Genomic DNA, 23,558 nt, shown 5'->3' on the forward strand with positions numbered 1-23,558 from the left:
AATTAGCTGAGAATAATAAAATCTTGAGCACTCAGAGGGGAAAGAACCCAGCCAAATTTCCTCAGAGTAAGTGAGGAAATATATGTACAAGTGCTCACACAGGAGCTGGCACATTGTAAATTAGCAGTAAATGTTAGTTGCCGCCTGCTTTCCCCCAGTGAGGAAGAAACCGAGAGGTTCAGTGAGTTGCCGCGGGCTATGCAGTTGGAACGTGCCAGAGCCAGGATTAGGATTCCTGTCTTCTTATTCATAGTCCAGTTCTTTCTCCACTGTAGTTTTCAAGGCTGTAAAAAATTAACTGCTATGGCCAAATTATCCTTCATTTTAATATCACCATCTTTAATCCAGGCATATAACTTCTTATGATTCTTGTATAAGTTAGGGACCACTGAGCAACCAATGCCATTTTCTTCTGGCACTCATGACACTTTCTCATTGGCACTCTTCATGCCCTGTAAGCAATAATGCAGCTTCCAGAAGTCATTCATTCATATAAGGTGTGTAGAGCCTCTTCTTTGCACCAGGTCTTGGGAATAAGTGGTAAACCAAATAAATGTGGTTCTTGCCTTTGCAAAGCTTACCCACACAGATGCTTATCTGAATTAACAACTTGAAATAAGAGCTAGGTTTTCCAAATTAACTCCTGGGACAAAGGGATTTATGTAATTTGTGTCATTTTCAAGAAGTCCTTGCAAGAAACAGGTGCTGTGAGTAGCCAAACTATGAAGAAAGTCGAGATTCCCAAACATTTTAAGGTCCTCTCGTTCCCTGTCTCCTTGCACAAAAGCCTCTTTGGAACTCAGGAAGACAGGGAAAATAAAATTATTAATGAGATGTTATTAATCCAATGAATACATATTGAATACCTCTATCACAGCAAATATAAAAAGGTCAATTCTAAGGTTACTAAAATGAACAAGGTCCAGTCTTTGCTTCAATTTCTCGCAGGTGAATTGAGGAAGCAGACAAGAAAATAGGAACTGTAGGAACTGCAGACAGTCTGAGCAGTGCTAGGACCGGGCAAAGGCAGCCAGCCACAAGTAGCACCGAGGGTGACTACTCACAGTGGGGAAGGCGCAGTTGAAGAAGTGATGGCTGAGGGGAATCCTTGTACCTGGGAAGGAGTCTGCCACTTACAAAGGAGGAAAGGAGTGAGCAAAGCAAAACATATGCAAAGGCCCAGTAGCGTGAGCACATGCTGGGTTTGTGGGAATAGTGAGTGGTATGTAGAACTGAGACTGTAGAGGAAAAGGAAACCAGATAAAACATTCATGTGGTATTTGGCTCCTCAAATGATTGTCACATCAAGGGTTCATTCAACCAACAGTTCACGAACATCTATGGAGTGCCCACTATTTGTGGGGGAGGTTAGTGGATCCTACAGAGGATATATGGAAAGGAGTTAGCCGTGGATCCCCCCCCCATCAGTGGGGTCACAGACTAGTGGTGGGGGTAATGTGCACATATATGAGTTATAACAGGAGGAAATAACCCACAAAGATACAAAGCACCATGGGATATTAGATGAGGGGTCCATTTTAGCTAACATGATGACATCCTTTGCAAAAGGTGGCATTTCATTTTGAAGGTACGATTCTGACACCAATTACAATGTGTGGATTTTTTCCCTACACATCCAAGCAATTTCCCCTTACTGCCAGCTGAGTGCCCTACCATTCAACTTAGGTCTGACACTGTCCACCTGGAGATAGCATCAGATCCCACAGATTAAGGGCTCAGTCCTGCAAGACTCTCCCCACTTCAGCCACCAGGTGCAAGTCCAGTGTGTTACCAGTGCTTGTGACCCCCTGACTGTAGATCAGAGGTTCCCATGACCCACGCCCCACCCCAGCCCCGTCCTGGGTTTTATTAATTTCCTAGAGTGGCTCACAGAACTCAGAAATATTTTACTAACTAGAATACTGGTTTATTATAAAAAGATATAATTAATTCAGTAACAGCCAAATGGAAGAGATGCAGTCTCCTGGCATTCACTGTCCTGGAGACACTCCAAACCCAGTCCTTTTGGGGTTTTATGGAGGCTTTGTTCCATAGTCGTGACTGATCAAATCATTGGCCACTGATAACTGAACTCAGTCTCCAGCTCCTGTTGTCTCTCCAGAGGCCTGAGGTGGGGCTGAAAATGCCAGCCCTCTAGTCAGGTGGTTGGTTCCCCTGGCAGTCAGCCCCCATCTTTAGATTACCTAGAGGCTTTCCATAAATCTCATTAACATAGCAAAGGACACTTTTTATAACTCTCTTCAACTTTCCAAGAGTTTGAGGACCTCTGTGGTAGGAATGAAGACAAAGATCAAATATACATTTCTTATTCTAAATCACAAAATCACAGAAAGGTGGGTGATACTGACATGTGTGGATTTGCAGTGGGAGAGCTGCCCTTCCAGAGGAATAGCCTGACAGTGGTGTCAGGAGAGGGATAGCACATGTTCACAGAAACATAAGTGATCGAGTTTGGCCTAGGCAAATATGAGTTAGTCCGTCCTTCCTTCTGCCCTTCCTTCCTTCCTTCCTTCCTTCCCTCCTTCCTTCCTTCCTTTTTCCATTCATGCCATTCATTAAGCATTCACTGAGTTCTTGGCATATGAAGGACAATGCTGGGTCCCAGGGATCCAGTAGTAACCAAGTCGCTCCCTGTCTGCATAAATTTTATATTTAAACTACGGAGTTCTATATTGAACACTACTTAAGGCCTATTTTAATTACAGTTTTAAAGTGCTATTAAGGAGAAGCACAAGATACTTGAGATCAAACAGCCAGTCAATGGTTTGAGATGAAATGTCAGGAATTCCGACCGATAAGCTGGAAAAAGTATGTTGGGGCCAAAGAGCGGAGGACTTTGAATGCTAAGCTAAGGAGTTTGGAATTTAATCTCTTAACTTTTCCTGAAAAACAGCCCTCAGTATGACTGCAGGTGTTATCAGCAGATGGAATAGTGGAAAGAGAATGCACTTTGGGTTCAGGAAGACTTAGCTTTGAATCTCAGCCACGCCAGTTACAAACCACATGTGCCTCAGCGTGTTTCTTAACCTCCTCACCTGTGCTTCGGTTTCCTTCTTAAAATGAGATGATTATATTCCAGTGGAAGCTAAGAAGGACCTAGCATGATGTTTAGCAGAAAAGAAAAGTAATCGCTGGTGGGCGATTGTTCTTCCCCTGTTACACAAGAAAATGTCATTCCATGGAGGGTTTAAAGGCACTTTGCCTAGGATGACCTAGCTAGGAAATGTTCTGTAAGTGTGATCCCTGTCCGTCAGAGCCTGCAGCTATCAGGTGTGCTACCTAGAAGCTGGATGGCCCCTGATGGATCTGGGAAGAGAACTTGTGGCCATCCCAGTAGCGAGACCCTTTCTCCACAATATCCTTGCAGGCCATTCTCTGTCATTTAGAACATGGCTTCCTTCCTAAAATGTGGTTGTGTATCAGAATTCACAGATCTATGTGAAAAATACAGATTCCCAGATACTGCAATAGCCTCTCTGGGGATGGGGAAGGGAATGATAGTTTTAACGGCTCGGCAAGTGAGTAAGACACTCATCCATGCTTGAGAACCACTGACTGGGCTCGCATCTCCCTCTCTCGCTTGTTGCTAATATCCTACTGCTTTGTACTGGGGCAGATAGCCCTCTGTTCCAGTGGCTCTGAAAATGGGCTCCCAGACCAGCAGATTAGTACCACCGGGCACTTTTAGAAATGCATCCTCTCAGGCTTCCCCCGGGCCTGTTCTGTCAAACGCCCCGGGGACTGCGTCTAGCAGTGGGTGTTAGCAAAGCCTTCTAGGTGATTCTGATGATCCCAGAGTTTGAGACCACTGCTCTAGACTATTTCGGTGATGCTCCCCTGTAATGCACTGGGCAGAAGTTCTACAAAGCATGAAAAGGTTGGTGAGACCAGTAAAAGGGGAGGGGGTGGGGGCAAGAGGGGCGGGATTGGGAAATGAAGAAGAAAAAAAGAAAAACAGAAACCAAAAGGTGGAGCCCAGTATTTGTGGAGCCTGCGTTTGTTTGCTTGCTTCATTGGACTCTTGACATCAGCAGGCTCATTACAATGTAGAATAATGCCCAGTTCCTCTGCGAAAAGACCACTCCAGAGGTTAAGGAAGCCGGATTCCTGTTCCTGTGTGACTTTTGGCAGCTGACTTCATCTCTCTGGGTCTCAGTTTCCTGAGGTGCAAAAGGGAGGCCCAGACTGATTGGTATCTAAGGACTCCTCTGGCATGACTTTCTGCAGAGCTGCCAAAGGAATCGGGATCCACTCTGACATTCGGTGTTATTCGTGAGCAAGCGTATTGTCTGAGGGCCCCCCTGGAACAGTGAAACCTGAAACAGAGGGGCTGGTTAGGGACCTGGAGTAAATGACTTCCTTCCTGAAGAGCTGGAGCCTAGGGAAATTCCAGGCCATCTGGCTGTGAGGGGATTGCAGTCATCTACCAGTGTTATGGGAGACGGCCTTCCGGAGACAGTATTATGTCATCTGATAACTCATTATGACCTGGAAAACTCCTCAGTGATCTCGGGGGTGGGGGACAGAGGTAGGGAGACGTGAAGGTGATATTCACACAAAGACTCAGGCCTTCTTTCCTCTTGATCTCCACAGGAGGTCCCCAGCTGCTGCTAGTCAGCCACCTCTCTCCAGAGTCAACCCGCAAGGTAAGCCGTATCACATTGTGTGTCAAAATAATCAAGGTGTCATTTGTGTGGAAACTTTTTTAGGATCATTGCACTTGTTTGCATATCATGGCCCTCTAAAGTCTCCTGGTGACTTTTCTCAAAGGCATAGTGGAGCTTTCCTTCATTCCACATAAAACCCAATGAAACAGTTTTCCCGTCATACGAGCACCTGGACTTTCAGGCTGTGATGGATGTGTGGTAATGGGGCTTCCCAGAAGGGAGGCAGGAGGTGGAGATGTACCGATAGTGCAACTTCACCTCAGCTTGCTGGGCCCCCATAAACTCCAGGACAGCTGACTTCAAAGGCCCTGAGGGGCCCCCAGGTTGGCCTGAGCATCCCACAGGGTGTGCTAGTGGTTTTCCTCCTAGCGTCAGCTCTAGTTCCCACTTGAATCCACATCCTTTCCAGGTGTGAAACCAAAGGCTCTTCCAGGTCACAGATCATTTCCCTTGGAGGTCATCCAACTTTGTTCCTCAAATGTGTGTGTGTGTGTGTGTGTGTGTGTGTGTGTGTGTTTTAAGAAACCCAACGTCTCATCTTTCAGTGCTGTGCATATGCTTTCCATGCAGAGTGGAGAGTTGGGCTATGCAGAGGGAACCCTTCGGATACAGATCGAACAGTAACTCTACTTGACATAAGATGCTACCAGTTACAAGTCCAAAATGGCATTTCCCACCTTGACTCTGTCCCCACTAGTGTGATGGTGGGCCTGAGTAAAACCACAGGAGAAACAAGTCAGATGAGCTCTGTTGAGTTGGTCTAACACCAAACAGCACTGCCTCGAACACTTCTCTCTTTCCGGCTATGCTATTTCCCCTTGCTTTATCCTTAACGATCTTCCTTTCTTGCATGTTGTATTCTCCCCCTGGCATCACAGCCACAAGGATAACGGAAATAATATAAAAGCCCAACTCCTAAAAACAAAGGAACAAAAACCTAGGTTCCATTGGCTCATTGGCTTCAGAAGTATTTACGGTACACACTTTTAAAAATATTTTTGTTAGAAAAAAGATTGAGAACGAGACTCAAGGTGAAAGGAAGATACTAAGTAAAGGTAAGTTTGCCTCTAGAGCCCAGTGATATGAAACAGAGAGAAGAAAATAATCCTCCGTCCCCGGGCTTCAAAAACCTGGTGTGCTGATGTCCTATTTCCTTTAGAAGTTTGATAAAAGGAAACAAAATAGACTGTTTGAACATATAACTGGTGTTACATAGTTGGAGATCAAAGGAGGTGGTTTTGAAACTCCTATCATTTCATCATCTTAGCTCACCAGTGAGACATTATTGCTCACATTTCTGTTAGACAAATGTGCTAAGAAGCTTTTGACATCAATTTGAATATTTAAACTGTTTTCTTTTTCTTGTAATAAATACTGACAAACATTAGGAGAATATGTGATATTTACGGCTCTATAAATTAGCTCATTAGCCGGAGATGTTGTTGGAAAGATCATTTTGTGATTATTGGCACAGTAACTACTGCTTGGCAACTAGGGATTCTTTTGCTAAATTCTTTTAAAACAATGGAGCAAAGAAATGACAATACCACTTAGGCAATTTGTTTTCGTCTGTCTTTGTGGCAAACTACAAAAATTCTGGCTTTTCATCGGGAAGAGAATGTAGTGATACCAATTATTACGTAATTATAGGTTTCAAAATCTCCTTAACACTTAACCACAGCCAGAAAAGGAAGGAGGACACACACATCCTGTGTTTTGTTCTTATTATCAGCTTAAATAAGTCAGGCAGATTTTTCCTGGTATTTTAATATTTATCAGCATGTGACAAAGAGGTGTGTTTAAATAGAAACTTTAAAAGGGAATGAAAAGTAGCTCAGAGCAAACAGAATTGAATGCTGGAGTACTGCTTTTAAAAGATGATTTTTCATGATAATAAGATCAGGTTTTCATCTATTATCACTAAGTTGAACCTATGCATTTCAGTTGAAATCCAAGATAGAAGATAAAAGAATTCTATGATCATTTAAACACATTTAGCAGCAATCCAGTTTGGTAGGAAAGCCTGACTGACTTAGGTTGTAACTCTTCTTGGATAAAAAGCAAGTATAAGAGAGAGACAGAGAGAGAAAGGGAAAAGCCAAATATTTTTTAAATGCTTTTTTCCCATTCATCTAAATGAAGAGAATGCAATTCATTTTGAGAGCTACTTGTCAGAACCCCTGGTTAAATTGGTACATTTGCTCTTACAAATGGATCACTAACAGAAGTAATTCATGGGGGAAATAAAAGCAAATTGCTTAGTCTTCAGTACCTTTATTCTCACCATTTTAACCAAGGTTACTGCTCTTTTCAGCTCTCGAGGTACAGCACGAGTTTCCCTCCTCTGCAAAGAATCCCAATATTTTTTTTTTTTGAATCAGCGTAATTGCTCCTTTTTGTGTGCTATGGCAACAATCCCATTCTAGGTTATATTGTAATTCATGGCTAATGTGTCTCCTGCTTTGCAGCACCTTGACAACAGGAGCTGTACCTTATTCATCTCTTTATCATTCAAAATTCATTGGCATAGCTATTTTCACGTAGTAGGAAGACAGTAAATCTTGATTTGACCAGAACTGCATAATGTTTGCAGAGTTTATCTGAAGAAAAATGTTCATAAATTAAATTTTAATAATGAGTCAATACTTTTATCTCTGTAGGTATGAAAAAAATTCAACTGTGGCTTTTTTGCTATGAAAAAAATCAGTTACTGCATTGAAATGAAAAGAGGTTTGAAACACACTCTGTTAACAGCATATATAGATACATAATTGTGCGGTCCTGTGGGTTTTGGACAAAAAGAGTTAAATGTAAAAAGTTGGCATTTTTGCACTTTGAATAGCAAAGCCAGAGTAAAGTAATTGAGAATTTAAAATGCAGAAAGTATAACAGCATGGAAATGATATGCTCCTGCTTTAAGAAGAAAGATGCACTAAATCCTCCTGGGAGTATTGAAATGCTAAGGCTGTGGAGTGTGGAGAATATCTCGATTTTTATCACATTTTGCCTTTTCACAAGCAGGAATTCCAGGCCTTTTCTACATGCTGCGTCAGGATTGGAACAAAAAGGGAAAAAAATAGAAGAAAGAACACTCCAAAAACAAGGCAGGCTTATATCATCTGTACACATTCAACATGGAAACTAAAAGTCATTTTTAGGATTTCAGGCCTCAAACTATTTTCAGCAGAAAAAAAAGAAAACAGATTATTGAGGAAAATCAATGTGTGTGTGTGTGTGTGTGTACACACGCACACGCACAAGTGGGTGGGTGACTGTGTGTGTGTGTATGTGTGTGTGTAGGATAATTGTCTCACTTGCCCACCCATTCTATCCCTTGCCTTTGTATGCATTTCAATAGAGAGTACAGATATGTCATGGGAAGCAAGAATTTCCTAAAAAGATAAATCATCAAGGGTTTACAGCCTTTATAAAATGACTCTTTGCTTTACAAAAGGGTGAGAGAAGTATTCCTTTTAATGGCCAACACCTCTGATTCACATAAATGTGACTTTATTGATAACATATATTGTATATACAGTGTTTCAGCAGTCGAATTGTTGTGTAAGGCGGGAGAGTCTATATTAATCTTCCCATTCTAAAATTTAACAATAAACATATTGAACAAGAATATCACCAATATAACATGTCGGATGACATAAAGAACAACTCCCAAGTCCATGGGTCATTGGAAATGACAGCAAAACCATGCCACGAAGATGATTAGAGAATTACCTGAGGACTTCAGGCTGGACTGCCGCAGACCCAGAGTCTCTCCCAGCCTGGGTCTCCAAAGCTTTGGTTTACAGTGGTTTTCAACACCAGTCCATTAGACGTTTTTCAAGAAAAGCCTGTATATGGAGAAATAAAATGTGATAACAGAGGACTTTCCAGTATGTCTGAAATACATTGGCCTAAGTAAGAAACAGACTCAAATAGTCAGTGCTCATGGGAATCCCTTTCTTCTATTATGTGTTCAGGCCGTTCTGTGGGGAGGAAATGATGCTTTTACGAGTTGATAAAACAGAAGAAGGGGCTTTCTGCTAAGAAGCCTATTTCTCAGTATGAGTTCCTCCCATATCTTTACTTGATTATGAATATCCCCTTGAAAGCTCATGGGGGTGTGCCAGATACAGGGACTGTTCGAGGAGAAGACAAGGGTCTCAGAGAGTTGTCTTGGATTCTAAGAATTTCAGAAAGTCATGACACTGACCAAGTTCTCATTCCTTGCCAGAGCTGCCAGGACCTGGGATGAGAGATGTACTGTATGTGTTCACTAGTAAAGGGCTCTCTGAGAACCATATCAGTGGCCTGTGTCAGATGACTGGAAATGAAGCCTGGCATAAGCACGACGTTTGCTTGGTTTCTACATTAAGCAAGAGCTCTGAGGTGGGATTACAACACTTATGGACAAATACGAATCAAATCAATCCTGTTGCCAAAGGCCACGGCCATGCACGACAAAGGAAAGACTGGGGGTGAGGGGGAATAACCAAAAAAAGAAGGGTGGGGTGGTGGCAGGAGAAGAAGAAAGAACAGAAAGGAACAGGAGAAAACACTAGAAATCTCAGAGAAGTTTTTCATTAGTGTTCTGATGGTTCTGTGGCCTGAATTATTGGGCTAATTGTCCTAATGATTCACCTTAAGTGTTTAAGCAGGCTGCATACAAAACGATAGGGCAAATGCACAAGAAAAGTCCCAGTAATTCTGGGAATAAGTCCCCAAATGGTTGTTTTATAAGAACTGCTGTTGTCTAAAATAGCCTTCTTCTGGAAGTTTACCCCAGAGCAAGCTATTTACATTGATCTGCAATTATTTCATATATGTCTAAAATTAAGTGTGGGTAGTTGCAAAAACATTGACAAGTCAACTCAAGTGTGAACAGTTAAAACGTTACCCTGGAGCAAACACTGCCAGAAATAAAGCCCTGCTCATTAATGGCTATTCCACCAGTTCAAAATTAATTTCCAAATTTAGTGTGAATGCTGCTTCCTGTTCAGTGGACCCCAGTGAAACCTGCAGCATCGAATCTCTCACTTGCTGCGGAAAGACTTGAGTCCGTTCCGGGTTGGCTCCACTCCACGTTTTTGCGCTGCTGAGAAACACCATCCACCCACCCCCCCACCCCAAAGTTGGAATCATGCATGTTAGTAAGTATTTCAGTTATGCTATTGACGTCAATGGAGTCATTAAATAGATTGCTGGCCCTCCCAGAGGCAAATCACTGCCAGGGACCTAGATACAGACACGTTTTTTACAAAGACAACCATCAGGTTTTGCTATAGCAGTAAGCCAGAGAAAGGGAAAAGTTTATATTGTAGCAGACCTATCTCCAAACACAGTTTATTTTTTTCTTTTGCGTTCTAGTTCCGGCCTTTCTTTCTCTTTGGTTACAGTAGGCTCAGGCGATGCCCAGATATTGTTGCCTGAGTGTTTTGTGTGCAAAAGCATCTCCTGTCATTGAGACCGTGAGGGGTGGCTCCCCACTACTGAAAACACGTCTCACCTCTAGCTCTACACAGCCCGGCTTGATGTTTATGTGGTGGCATAAATTATCTGGGCAAACCACTATTGTCAGCCAGTAAGGCTGGGTTTGACATATAGTTCCCCAGATAAACAGTTTCTTCTGAACAAACACGCACAGCTCTGTTCTTTCTGCCATTTCTGTCGGCTCTTGGCCGCAGCCCTTCATCTGTGAAACAGGCTTGCAGGGTGCTGCGGCACCGGAGCTCTGAGGCAAAAGGTGGAGGAGGAGGCTAGAAAGAAAGATTCACTTTTCTCAGCCGCCTCATCTACGGCACTGCCGCAGGAGGCAGGAGGCTGCCCACGTGCCTGTGTCCTCCCAAACCCCAGCTGCTGCCTACCTCAAGCCTGGTCATGCAGCTCCCGGGCATGTGGGAGAGAGCCCTTCAGGAAACAGCTGGCTCCTTCTGGGTATTTCTGACAGCTCTATTTACCTGGGCAGCCCCAGGTGTCAAAGCCAAAGATTCATCTCACACCTGGACTCCTCTCCCCTGCCCCCACTCCCCGGCTCAGAGGTAGGGAGCCAATTTGAGCAGACAGCTTTCTTCACATCTGGTCATCTGAACCTGCCATGTTGGTTTCTGCTCTCATCTCCCTTTCTAAACTGCGCTGCCCTACTCCCGCACTGCCCCATTTGCTTATCAGTTAGTATTGTGTGTGTGTGTGTGTGTGTGTGTGTGTGTACGCATTTTACGTATATGTTTTTCTTTTTTAGTTAGTATGCACTTAAATACCAGATATCTGACCACTGTTGCTGACCCCTATATTCCTGGCTTTGAGTAGTGGCTTCAGAGTCCGTCCTTTATCTCTCTCTTCACCTCCAACAGCCAATCCTTGTAGCCTTTTCTCTAAGCAACCCCCTTCCTTTTCTTCCTCACCCCTTCTTCCTTAGTTCAGTGATTCATCCTCCCATGCCTAAACCATTATGTTGGTCCTCCCACTGGGTCTGTTGTCCTCAGTCCTTCCCCATTGGAACCCCCCCACCTCCATTGTGGTACTAGAATTATTCTAAAACCCAGTCGTAGTTATTTCCTTAGTTGGCTATCATCTACCTCCAACACAGGATCCCCACTTTTTACAAATCCCTTCAGAATTCTGCTTCTAATTCCTTCTTTGTTCTCATCTTTCACTCTAAGCCCCATGCACAGCTGATGGCCAAGATGCCCTGAACATACTGTCCCTTCAATATGCCAGGCTCTTCTTGTCTTTCTGCCTTTGTACATGCAGTTCCCTCTGTCTGGGCTGCCTTTTCTCAAGAATATCACTCCCATATTCAGCTCAGGGATATTCTTACATTGTCAAGTGAACCAGCTCTTTCCACTCACTGATTCTTAGATTCTGAGTCAGGATTCAGCTAAATACACAGTCTCAATCCAGAGCCTGATACACAGCACCTGCTTCGTAAATGCTAATTCCTTTACTCATCCTCATTTTAAAAGTACATTTCTTATCCTTTAAGACTAAGCATATATGCCATCTTCTGTATGTGCTCCCAGCAACTCATCCAAAATTACTCTCAATTGTTAATTATCTCCAAATCTCAATTATTGCACTTGCCATATTATGCTGTACTTATTTATTTAATTCTATTCCCTTTTAAACTAAGACTGCTTCAAGTTCAAATACTAATTTTATTTTAATATCCCCAATTTATAAACCATGACCTGGAATATAGTAGATGCTCAGTAAATGTTTATGGACTGAACAAATGCAAATGAGTGTATACCCATGCCTGAATCAGAAAGGATTAGAGAGTTCATAGTTGGCTGGTCTAAATATCTTCTAGCTCTCAGGCGTCTATAAAGCGCTGACATTCCTGGCTAATCTTGACTACACGTAACTTTTTTTCCCTTGAAGTAAGCTCTTTATCATCCATTATTTCAGGTGGTATTAAAATAAATACCATAAAAGTGACAGTGTTAAAATAAATATAGTAAAAAAAATTACTAAATGTGACTAACTTATTACTCTGTATTATAGCTTAGTGCCTAGTACAGTGCCTGGCACAAAGTAGTATGTTGAATTAAATTGGGCTGGGAATCCCTGGGCCAATACCTTAGACAAGTTACTTCTCAGAAACTCAGCTTTGTTTTGTCTAGAAAGTAGGTGTTTTAATATTCTCTCATGTAAGATTGCTGGGAGGGTTGAATAAGAAAAGCTATCTATGCATATAGTGGTTAAAAGTAAAGACTCTGGAGCTAGACTGCCCTTTTCAAATCCCAGCTCCATTAGTATGTGACCTTGGGACAAATTGCTTAACCTCTCATGTCCCAATCTCCTCATCTCCAAAATTGGGGTGGACGTTTTACATACCTCATACATTGGTTATAAGGATTAACTGTGTAAAAATACAAAAAGCACTTAGAATAGTTCCTGACACTTAGAAAAGTGTTAGTATTAGTATCATGTTATTAATCATCCTATGCAAAATGTTTCCCATAGCTCCCAGCACATAGCAGGTGGTCAGTGTGTGAAAGCTAAGAGCCCAGGCCTGCTGGCAGAAGTCGGGAACCAAAACAGAAAGTCCTCTTCGGATCTGTCTACAATGTTCTGATCTACTTCCCTTCTTTAGGAATACAATCTAGAAGGCAAGCTGTCTTTGAAGTTTAAGATTTGTTTCCCCTGAAACCGTACAAATCTGATTACGTGGAAAGACATGTGGAGGTGAAGGTATGGCACCATACAAGGGTGGCTCTTTCTCTTAAAAAAGACAGATTGCAGAAAATGTTCAGGGTAGACTCTGATAAACTGGATCGTAGTTAACTGAGAGCTTTCTCTTGCCTAAGCATGAGAAGACTTCACTTAATAGGACAGAGTAATCGCGGCTCTGCCACTCATTACAGTTGTGTTTAAATACAGTGCTCGGGGCTTGGTACATACCTGCACAGACAGGGGCTTTTCAACTCCGGGAGCTCAGCCGTGATGAACAGTGGAAGCTGACACAGAGCTTCCCTTTGGAGAGAAGACAAAGCCCACCAGCAGAGTCCAGCTTAGGGGAGGGCTTTGACATCTTTTGGAACGATTCTTCTGCTGTCTCTCCATTACTTCTGAGAATGGGAAGAGCCCCCCTTTTACCCTTCTGCCTCTTTCTCTTCCCTTTATTCGCTGAAAGGGAGGGAGAAAAGAAGGTCAGGGTCGGCCTGGAGAAGAACGAACATGGACGTTGGGAAATGGAGGAGGAAGGAAGAGAACCTTCTAAGTTCCCTGTTTTCTCCTGCCTGCATCCCCAAAACCAAATGATCCTGGGGGGCAGGGTGAATTCTGCTTGCTCGATTCTGATCAGCTCCTGGCCAGCACTCTCTGGAGTTGCCTTTCGAGCTGTTCTTGGAAGCCAGGAGCATTTCAGGGAACAGTTTTTCACCCGAGAGAAGCGAAACAAAGCAGGGACTGTCCCCTTGAAATAGAGTACAGGCAACAGGACTCACTGGATCTTTTTCTTCATATATTGTCTTGACTTACCCAACGTCACGCCTCAGAGTTTTGTATACTTTCCTACCTCCTCTGTGGCTGCGTCCGTGGCGTGAGGTGGGGCCACAGCAATTATCCAGCCGGTTTGATCCGTGGAGGCAGTAACACAGTCTGTGCCCCCTCCCCCTCACTTGTGCTTTGACTTCACATTTCGGGGATCTAGTCTGGCTAGTGCTGCTTGCCTAGCAAAGCATAGGATTTTGAAAGCCCACCTGCCTGCCTCTGGGTGCAGGTGAGGAGAGGACCTAGCAATTACTCAACTCCTGATATGTGCCAGGCACTGGGCTAGGCCCTCTGCATGCGTTATCTCGCATAGTTCTCAACACTGATCTGTCCCACAGGTGGTTGTCCTGATTTCACAGATTTCAAAAAAGAGGCTCAGGGAACACATGGGGTCTACTCAAGACCACATAGCTAGTGACAAAGTCAGAACTGAAACCTAGGTCTGTATTTCTTGAAAACACATGCTCTTTCCTCTAGTCTAGACCACACTGTCCCTGCCCCACCCCCATCGTAAACCTCGGAAGTTTTAACTGACGGAAAGGGGGTTGGTGAGCATTTCACAACAGGAGAGCAAACAAACATACTGAATTACCTACAGCCTTAGTAATTACTGTATAATTTCCAGTTAATTCCTTTATTATCTAGCCATTTTATTGCAAGTAATAAAAATGTGTAAATCTTAAAATAAATGGCTATTACATGTCCATGTCCATCAATGTTTAAAAGATGCTTACTGCGTATGAGACACTGTTAGACAGTGGAGGTATACTAGTGAAGAGAAAGAATTTAGAGCCTGACCTTGTGGACCTTATAGCTCAGGAAATATTAGGAAAATAAATACACAATTACACATTTGATCATTATAATGAAGAAAAGTACAGAATACTATAACATTGCCTCACCTGTAAAAATGGGAATAATGCTAGTACTTACCATTAGGATTGTTGTAATATTTAAGTAGGCTGTTAGACATAAAGCATTTGGAATACTGCCTGCTATCTAGTATTATTTAGCATTTGCTCTAATTATTATTATCTTTAGTTATTATTGAGATTAATGTAGATTAGGGGACAGGAAAGGCCTTTGTAAATGACCTTGAGTTTCTGACCTAAACACTGAGTAGGAGCTGGGTGGGTAGAGATGTTAAGTAACACCTTCCAGGTTCCCCAGCCTGAGATCAGGATCAATAGGGTGGCAGTGAAGAACAAGGCCAAGGAGGCTGAGAAAGGCCAGGTTGAGCAGGGCATTTGTTGACCATGGGTGAAACGTGCAAATTTTATTCTTTGGGGGTTAAAGAACATGCGAAGCCACTGAGGTATTTTGAGAATTGACGTGATCTGATTTGAATTTCTACTTCTCCCTGAGGCTTCCTTCGAGCTACTGGCCCCACCTTTGGGCTCCTGGGGTCAGGGACAGGGACTTGTGCTTTCTCTCATGCAACCTCGGCACCTGCCCTTTCCAACCACCTTTGTCGCTAAGCAGACAAACTCTGATCCACACTGGCTGAGTTTAGTCCTGGTTCTGTATCTTTCTTTCTATAGGACTAAAGACAAGTAATTCCATGCCTCTGGACTTTCGTTTCCTCCTTTGTAGAATGAGGATAACAATAGGACCTTCTGCAGAGAATCCTTGTGAGAACGAGCTTAATGTGTGCAAAGGGTTTAGCACAATGACACACAAAGAAAGCGCTAAATCAATGTTAATATTTTTAATGTATTATAACTGCCTGTTTTCTCGATTACTTATACCTCTAGACTGTGTGCCTAGCACAGGGCAGATGCTCAAAAAATATTTATTGAAAAACCTCACTGAGGGGTGCCTGGGTGCCTCAGTCAGTTAAGCGTCTGCCTTGGGTTCAGGTCATCATCCCAGGGTCCCCAGATAGAGCTCCACGTCATCGTTGGGCTCCCTGCTCAGTGGGGAGTCTGCTTTTCTCTTTCCCTCTGCCCCTCCCCCACTTGTATTCTCTCTGTCTATCTCAAATAAATAAATAAAATCTTTTAAAAAAAATCATTGAAAAGAACAAACAGTGAAAGACAAGTAGTGAAATGGATTGTAAATAAAAGGAGAAAAAGATTGCTGACCTACTCATGGAAAAATGGACATCCTTAAGTCAGGGGTAGATTCTGATGAGGGGAAATTGGCTTTTGGGGACAGAGAAACTGAATGACTTTGCAGCTGCCTGCTTGCTCCAGCTTTGGGGAACTTGAAACAATGTCCATGAGACAAAAATATGTCTCAAGATCTGTGTTGCCAATCTGGATTGCCATCTGCACAAAAAGAAAATTGGGCTCCTTCAAGAATTGCTGCATGACCTGGGGCTACCTGACTGTCTGGAAGGCGAAGGTGAAACCTCCAGAGTTCTCCATTCTCTGAGTTTGGAGGACAGTCCCACCTCAGAAGAGCAGAGCACTGTGATTTCCTGTTCAACCCCACATTGCCCGCAGAGGCTCAGTTCTGTGAAGTAAACCCACTCCTTCAGTGTGATGCGTAAGCCTGGCTTTGCGTAGTAGGAGTCTTGGGCAGTCAGTGGCGACAGCTGTTCTTCCTCTCCATGCAGAGGACCTGTCCTGACAATGAGTCCCTCAGCTCTTGCCTGTGCCAGCTGTGTGCCATGTTAGGCATGCATGCTGGCTGGTTACCCTTTTTCTTTCTTTTTTTTTTAATCCCAGGGGAAAATAAGGGCTCTTCAAAAGTTTTTTTAGTCAACACAATAGACCTCTGTCCTCACTGACCTGTTTTCCTATTATTTCTTCCCCTTTTATTGCACATTTAACTAGTCTGTCTCTCTTTACCTGCAGATCATTTCTAGGCTGCCCTCTGATTTGCTGTGTTCTCCATGCCCCGCACATTGCCAAACCACCTTTCCTCCAGGCCTCTTAATCTGACTCAAAGACTTACCCATGGAAAGCCTCCTACGATTAGTCTTGCTTATGGCCCACTCTTTATATATGGTCTTAGAGTATACATGTCCTGCATTGGTTTTTTTTTAAGACATAATTGTTCTTTATGCCATTGGCATATGTTCATCCATTTGGGTTTTTGTGTGTTCTGTAAACAAGAGATTTTTATTATGGCCTGCTACCATGTAGGGGGGGAAGGGAAGTGCTAACTTGAATAAGACTCAGAATCTGATCTTGAGTTTGCACCATCTGGAAATAAAAGTGTAGAGTAAAAGCTACCTGAAGATATAGACCATATCAGTCAGGATTCTCCAAAGAAACAACCAGTGTGAGAATACATATATACATATATTTATGATTTACTGTAAGGATTTGACTCATGGGATTGTGGGGGCTGGCAAGTTTGAATTTCTGGAAACTTAGGCAGGAGTTAATGCTGCAGTCTTGAGGCAGAATCTGTTCTCTTCCAAGAAACTTATTTTTGCTCGTAGACCTTCAACTGATGGGTGAGGCCCACCAATAATACCTCAGGTAATCTCTTTTACTTAAGATCCATTGATTATTAGATGTTAACCATATCTACAAAATAGCGTCACAACACCTAGATCGATAGTGATTAAATAGCCAGGTACTATTACCTAGCCACGTTGACACATAAATCATCGAAAGGACCAGCCAACAAATAAATAAGCCTGTCCTGGGTATCAGACAAGAATTATGCCCAGGTCTACACAAATAAAAAAAAAATATATAAGACCCAGGAGAATAAAAATTTTTATATTCCTTCTGCCCACAAGGGCAACGTGTTTGTATTTTGAACACCCCCACAGTCCCCAGCAGTGGCGACACACCTACTAAATGTTGGTGACACCACAGAGGCCCCAAATTCTCACCATTGTCTCTACTGAGCAGCTGTGAGAGAAAAGAGAATCTTGGACTTCAGCTCTACAAAAATGCCAGTCATTCTGGGCCCTTTGTCTGAAGACCACAACTTATTACTGCAAACTCAATGGGGGAAAATACCTCAAAAAGAGGTTAATTTGGCCAGAAATATCTTGGAGTGAGGCAGGCGTCCTCTTTACATACAGTACTTGCTTACCCAGAAGGGGTTCTGGAACATTCATATCCTCTTGAGAAAATTTGATGTCAGCCCCATTCTCTAGGTCATCCATGAGACCCTTTCTTTCTCAAGCATGGACTCTAAAACCTCCGCACACCAGTGCTCTCTCTGCATCTTGTGTTCTGCCACTAAGAATGCACACATCCTAGGTGATGCCTCTAGCCCCTTTCCGGAGCACATAGCCTCATGTTTGCCACAGCGCCCAGCTTCTGCTCTCACCTCAGCCGTCTGCATGTCAGGGGGCTCTCTGAGTACTTTAACCGTGAGCCAGGTGGCTCCCGTAACCACCTCTATCTGGAACACCTCAGACCTAGGATCCTGCCTTCAGGGTGCAGTTTCCTCCTCACCACATTTACCTTTTGAAAAAAGAACAGCTCTCAACAAATTACTAAACTGAACCCACTATGGCTGCTTTCTGGCGTTCAAGCAATTGACATCTCTGATTCCTTTTCCCCAAGTCCTGGCTTTTCTCTTGGTCTTGAGTCAGTGGTTTTACTCAAGTTGTAGAAACACTTATCTTCACCTCCTCTTTTTCTGCATCAATGGAATGTGCTCCTTCTACTTCATTTTTTAATTTTGTTGGTGGCATCACTTACTACCTCCTACTGCTCTGGTTTCTGTGCAGGGGAATCACTCTGATTTTTAGCAGGGGACAGTGTTGGGGAAACATTCCCTTTTCACCATTTGTGTCACCAGGGTGAAGCAGGTTATGCTGGGTAGAATTTGTAGCAGAGACAGTTTTTGGCTCAGTGAACCCTTTAGCCCACTAGAGATTTGGCAGAAAACAGAATGCGTTTCCCTGGGAGGTGGTACATTCCGTGTGCCTTGCTGGAAGAGCACATCTAGATAGATGTAGAAAGTTTAACATGAGATTCTTTTGTTCAGAAGAAGAGCAGACGCAGCCAATTCCGAGATTTTCCCTGTATTGTGAGCTGATGTGATGGAACGGTAGTTGGACAAAATTTTTTAGTGCTGTATCAGCCACAGAGTGTTTTCTTTGTTTCCAAAGAATCCACTCTAAAACATTTGGTTCAACTACAAAACATGGTGAGAAGTGTTACCATAGTATTAAACCCCTGCTAAGTGTAAGATTTGCTATTAGGAACTACAATGAGATCTTTTCCTCATCATCTACCCTTTATGAAGTCATTATTATCTCGCTTTCTTTAACCATTGAAACTGTGCCCCTGTGAGGGCAGCTTCTAATATGAAGACACTCAGCTAGTAAGTGAAAGAGCTAAGACTTGAGCCCTGGCTCTTTGGCTCTAAAGGTACTTGGCACTAGTCCTCTATGCTGTTAAGTACATAAAGTGCTATGGGTGATGCCCACACAGGTATCTGTCTTCAAGGTATATCCACCCTTGAGGGGATGTTTACTCCTGTTGCTCCACTCATACTCAGTGTTCTTTGGACAGTACCCTCCTTTTCCTGTGCTACATTTAACCTGCTCTTTTCTCCAGATTCTAGAACTATAGAGAATTTAAAAGAAAATGTACTTCAAGCCCTTCAAGGAAAGAACTGAGCCGGCAGGGAGGTGATAGTGTCTTTCTCTCTTCCGGGAGTAAGTCCCCTTCACTGAAAGGTATTTTTGGTATTGAGTAGGACATCCCAACAGGGGAAGAAGGCAAGGGAGTATTTTTAGGATATAGCGGAGCAGGGGGAGACTTAATTCCAGAGCATTACTCACTGCTTAGAAGATGTCCCCAGCCTCTGACATCACAAGGAGAGAGAGATTTCAGATCTGTAGTGAAACTGGGGTGTGCCTCTCTTGAACACAAGGAGGCAGCTGTCCAATTCCAGACTGGCTCTGGAAAGTCCCATTCTGAATAATTTGCTTCTGGTGGTGTTTTGTTCAACTTCTTTACCTCAAGTGAAACTCTGTGACTTAAATGAAAGAGCACTGAGCTGGAACTCAGGAAACTAAATTTTAGTACCAGTACCAACCAGGTGTGTGACCTGAGGTAAATCTTTTAACCTCAGACTTAGTCATCTTTATTTTCAATTAGTTTTGAGTCTTTTGAGGGTAGAGTCCAATCTTACAGAGCCTTCAAATTTCCAAAATGGCTTTTGGCCCAGAAATGGTAGTGTGTGGGTGTTGGGGTGGATTTTTTTTTTTTTTTTTTTTTTTTTTGGTCAGAGAAGAAATAATCCCGAAGCTAGTTACTGGTGAATCTGGAGTTCAAGCCCAGGTCTCTGGTCTGGCTCCCAAACCTGGTCTTCTTCCACCCCTTGCAACCCTGACATTAGACCATATTATTGTTGCATAACACAGTGTATCTGTATTCTTTTCCTAATCCCTGTCAGCCTTGTGGTTGGCACAGTTTAATAGCAAATGGTCATTGAGTGGTTATGAGTACTGGGGGAAACAGAAATGGAGAGAACGTGGCCTCTCACCTAAGCTTAGAAGCATTCTCATGGGGAGTTTCTGGAGCCAGACTGCCTGGGTCCCAGTTCTACCACTTATTACACTAATTACTTCTGAAAACTTCTGTAAACCTCAGATTCTTCATCCTCATCTTCTCATCTTTAATACTTTCCTCTTAGAGTTATGGAAATTAAATGAGTTATTTCATATAAAACACTTGAAATGGTGCCAGTCATAGAACAATGACTGACTGAATGAATACATAGTTGTTGATACTGTTACAATTATATATTGGTTAGCTCCCTTGTTCTAGGAGTCTTAGAATGTTGCAACAGGGTCTTGTTCATTGCATTTAATAAATGTTCATTGGATCCAATTATTTAGCAGCTATTTACAATGCTGGTACTATGTGCAAAGCCTCTGCTGGATCCTTCTTAGAATCTGACAATCTACCTGGGAAAAGGGAAAAGTCACTGTGTTTTAGAGCTTACATAATTTGCAGAATTTTTCTCTTTAACTATTCCTCTTTTTTTTTTTTTTTTTTTTTTTTTGTGGCCCTTGTTTAGAAAGAGTTAAAGGAAGGAACTGGGAAGAAAATATTCTACATATATACTTACTGATGTATTCAGATTTGGAGGAAGTAGAATTAACAATAGGCCAATGGGAAGATTAGAATCTTTTTTAAAGAAAAAAAAACCTCTTATAGAACTCTGATGTCAGGCAAGAAAGTTCTACCTACTTTTGGTGAGTTATCTGTGTCAGACAGAGAGAGCAGCTCTTTCTGTTATTCACTAACCCTCTCATTCATTTATTCAGCATTGAGTGAGTACTCACCATTACATATTACGTGAATAGGGTGTTGTGCTGGGCAGTCGTTATACAGAAATGAGTAAGACACAGTTTCTTCTCCGGAGGAGCTCAAAGTCCTGAGGGACAGACAAATTTAAATGGATATACAATACAGTGTGCGAAGAAGTTGCCTAAAGCACAAATAAAATGCTCTAGATACACAGAGGAAGATGGGTTGTGAGGAACAGGATTCAACCCTAGGTACTCTGTAACTAGTAACACTGTGTTGCTATACCTGGGAATTTTACAAATGATTTTTGTTGCATTCTTAAAAATTACTACTTCTCATAGCTAGGTCATTCATTACACAGCTGAGTTTTTTTTTTTTTCTTTTTTTGTTTCCCCCCAGTCATTTCAGCTCAAGTCAGTGTTTACATGAGTACCTGTTATATAACTAAGCGCATTAGGAAAATCCAAGTTAATCTTAATCAGAGTCACCAGGATGTGGAAGTAAGAATGTATAGGAGGTATGACTTGAACTCTGCCTTGAAAGTTGGGTAAGACTTCATAAGGTAAAAGTGAGAAATATTATTCGAGAACTCAGATCATGCTCCAACAAGGGTATTGTGGCCCAAAGAGTATTGGCTGAGTTTTTGGAATGAAAGTCATCCTGGGGGATTCGTGAAGGGAGGATAGGGTAAAGGTGTGCAGTGGGAAAGTAGGCAGGGAAGATCAGTGGGAAAATAGGAGGAGGCTTTGCATACCTAGCGCACAAATCAAGATTTTATTTCTTGTGCAGTGAGGCGCCCGAGGTATTTGTTCTGAAGGGAACTGAATTGGCAGAGCTGTGTTCCCCAGGATGTTTAGTGTGGTATTGGCTGTGATGGCAGGAGATAGTGCCAGGCTTGGAGTCAGAAAACATGAGAGAGAATTCCAGTTTGTCCATCGATTAGCTGTGTGGTCTTGAGTAAGTTGGTAACCCTTTCTGAGCTTTATTTTAACCTCCTAATCTACACAATAAACCAGTGGAAACATCCCGCAAAAAAAGTAGCAGCAACAACCACAAGAGCAACTTTCATTGATCAGTATTCCTGGTGGCTTTGGGTGAGGCCATTTCTATATAATGTCTAAGCGTCGGACAATTCCGTGAGTTAAGATGTCAAATATAAGTGTACTGTATGGCCCACCACTTCCACTCCTTGGTGTCTACACAAGAAAACCAAAGACATATATCCAACACAAAGTCTTGAATGCAAGTCTTCTTAGCAACATGACTTATAATAACCAAGGAGTGGAAACAACCTGATTAGGTCTATTGCCCAGTAAACGGATAGACAAAAGAAACTATATTCAGAGAATGAAATACTATTCATCAGTGAAAAGGAACAGACTGAGGAGACCTGCTATATATGATATGGATGATATTCTTCTCAGGGAAAGAAGCCAGATGTGAGATACCATATATGGTATGATGCCATCAGTGGTGTTTTATTTACATGAAATAATATCCAGAAAAAGCAAAGAGATAAAGACAAAAAGTGGGGAAGGAGCAGGAGACAGGATTGATCATAAAGGTGCACGAGGAGTAATCAGAACATTCTCAAGCTGATTTGTGATGATGGTTGCACGACTTAGTAAATCTATTAAAAATATTGAATTCTTCACTTGAAAAAATAAGGTGTATTTATGTAAAATAAGCCTCAATAAAGTTATTTTTAAAGCAAAAATAACTCTGTGACATGGGTTCTGTTCTTATTCACACTTTACAGACGAAGAAATTGACTTTTCCAAAACCTCCATTAAAAAGTAGTGGAGGGGCACCTGGGTGGCTCAGTTGGTTAAGCATCTCACTCTTATTTCAGCTCAGATCATGACCTCAGGGTTGTGAGATCCTATCGGGCTCTGTGCTAGGTGTGGAGCAGATTCTCCCTCTCTCCCTCTCCTTGTGCCCCTCTCTCCACCTCTCCCTCCCTTCTCTCTCTCTCAAAAAAAAAAAGTGGAGCAATGGGTATGTTAACTAAGCTTACTGTGGTAATCATTTCACAATACATCCATGTATCAAATCATCACGTTGTATACCTTTAACTTACACAAGGTTATAGGTCAATTATAGCTCAATAAATCTCGGGGTGGGGGAATAGTAGAGCTAGGATTGAAAATCCTTCCTGCCTGATTTTGAGCCCATGGCCTTGGCTACTGTCCACACTGTCCCCTTCTTTATGGTACAAAGTGGTTGTGACAAGGGGTGCCTGGGTGGCTCAGTCATTAAGCGTCTGCCTTCAGTTTAGGTCATGATCTCACGGTCTGGGATGGAGCCCCGCATCAGGATCCGTGCTCAGCGGGAAGCTTGCTTCTCCCTCTCCCTCTCCCCCTGCTTGTGTTCCTGTACTTGCTTTCTCTCTCTATCAAATAAATAAAATCTAAAAAAAGTCAAAACAAACAACAACAACAAAAAACCGAAGTGGTTGTGATAAATAAATTAAGCAAAGGATACATATATGATCACAGTATGCACAGAGTGGGCATGTGATTGACTCTCAGTAAATCTTAGCTGATGCTGATTTTGGCAGCTGCTGGCCAGATGGTTTGAGTCGGAGTAAAAGCTACACAGCAGTCCAGGCAGGAGGCACCAGGATCGTGCGCAGGCAGCACACTGTCAGGAAGAGAGAACAGAAGAGGTAGAGAAGGAAGCCCGGCTAGGA

General features: G+C 42.6%; 1 protein-coding gene across 2 annotated transcripts in view; it reads left to right on the top strand.

The window, feature by feature from the left end:
• The window catches only part of PDE4B (phosphodiesterase 4B), a 441,524-nt gene that overhangs the window by 333,787 nt on the left and 84,179 nt on the right, over positions 1 to 23,558 (top strand). For both annotated transcript variants that reach the window (XM_032870016.1, XM_032870017.1), the window contains one exon: positions 4,615 to 4,667. In XM_032870016.1, the coding sequence (XP_032725907.1) occupies positions 4,615 to 4,667 (53 nt within the window). The remainder of the gene's footprint in view (positions 1 to 4,614; positions 4,668 to 23,558) is intronic.

Source organism: Lontra canadensis, unplaced genomic scaffold (genome assembly GCF_010015895.1).
Source record: "Lontra canadensis isolate GAN:19392208 unplaced genomic scaffold, GSC_riverotter_1.0 scaffold40, whole genome shotgun sequence".
Lineage (NCBI taxonomy): Eukaryota > Metazoa > Chordata > Mammalia > Carnivora > Mustelidae > Lontra > Lontra canadensis.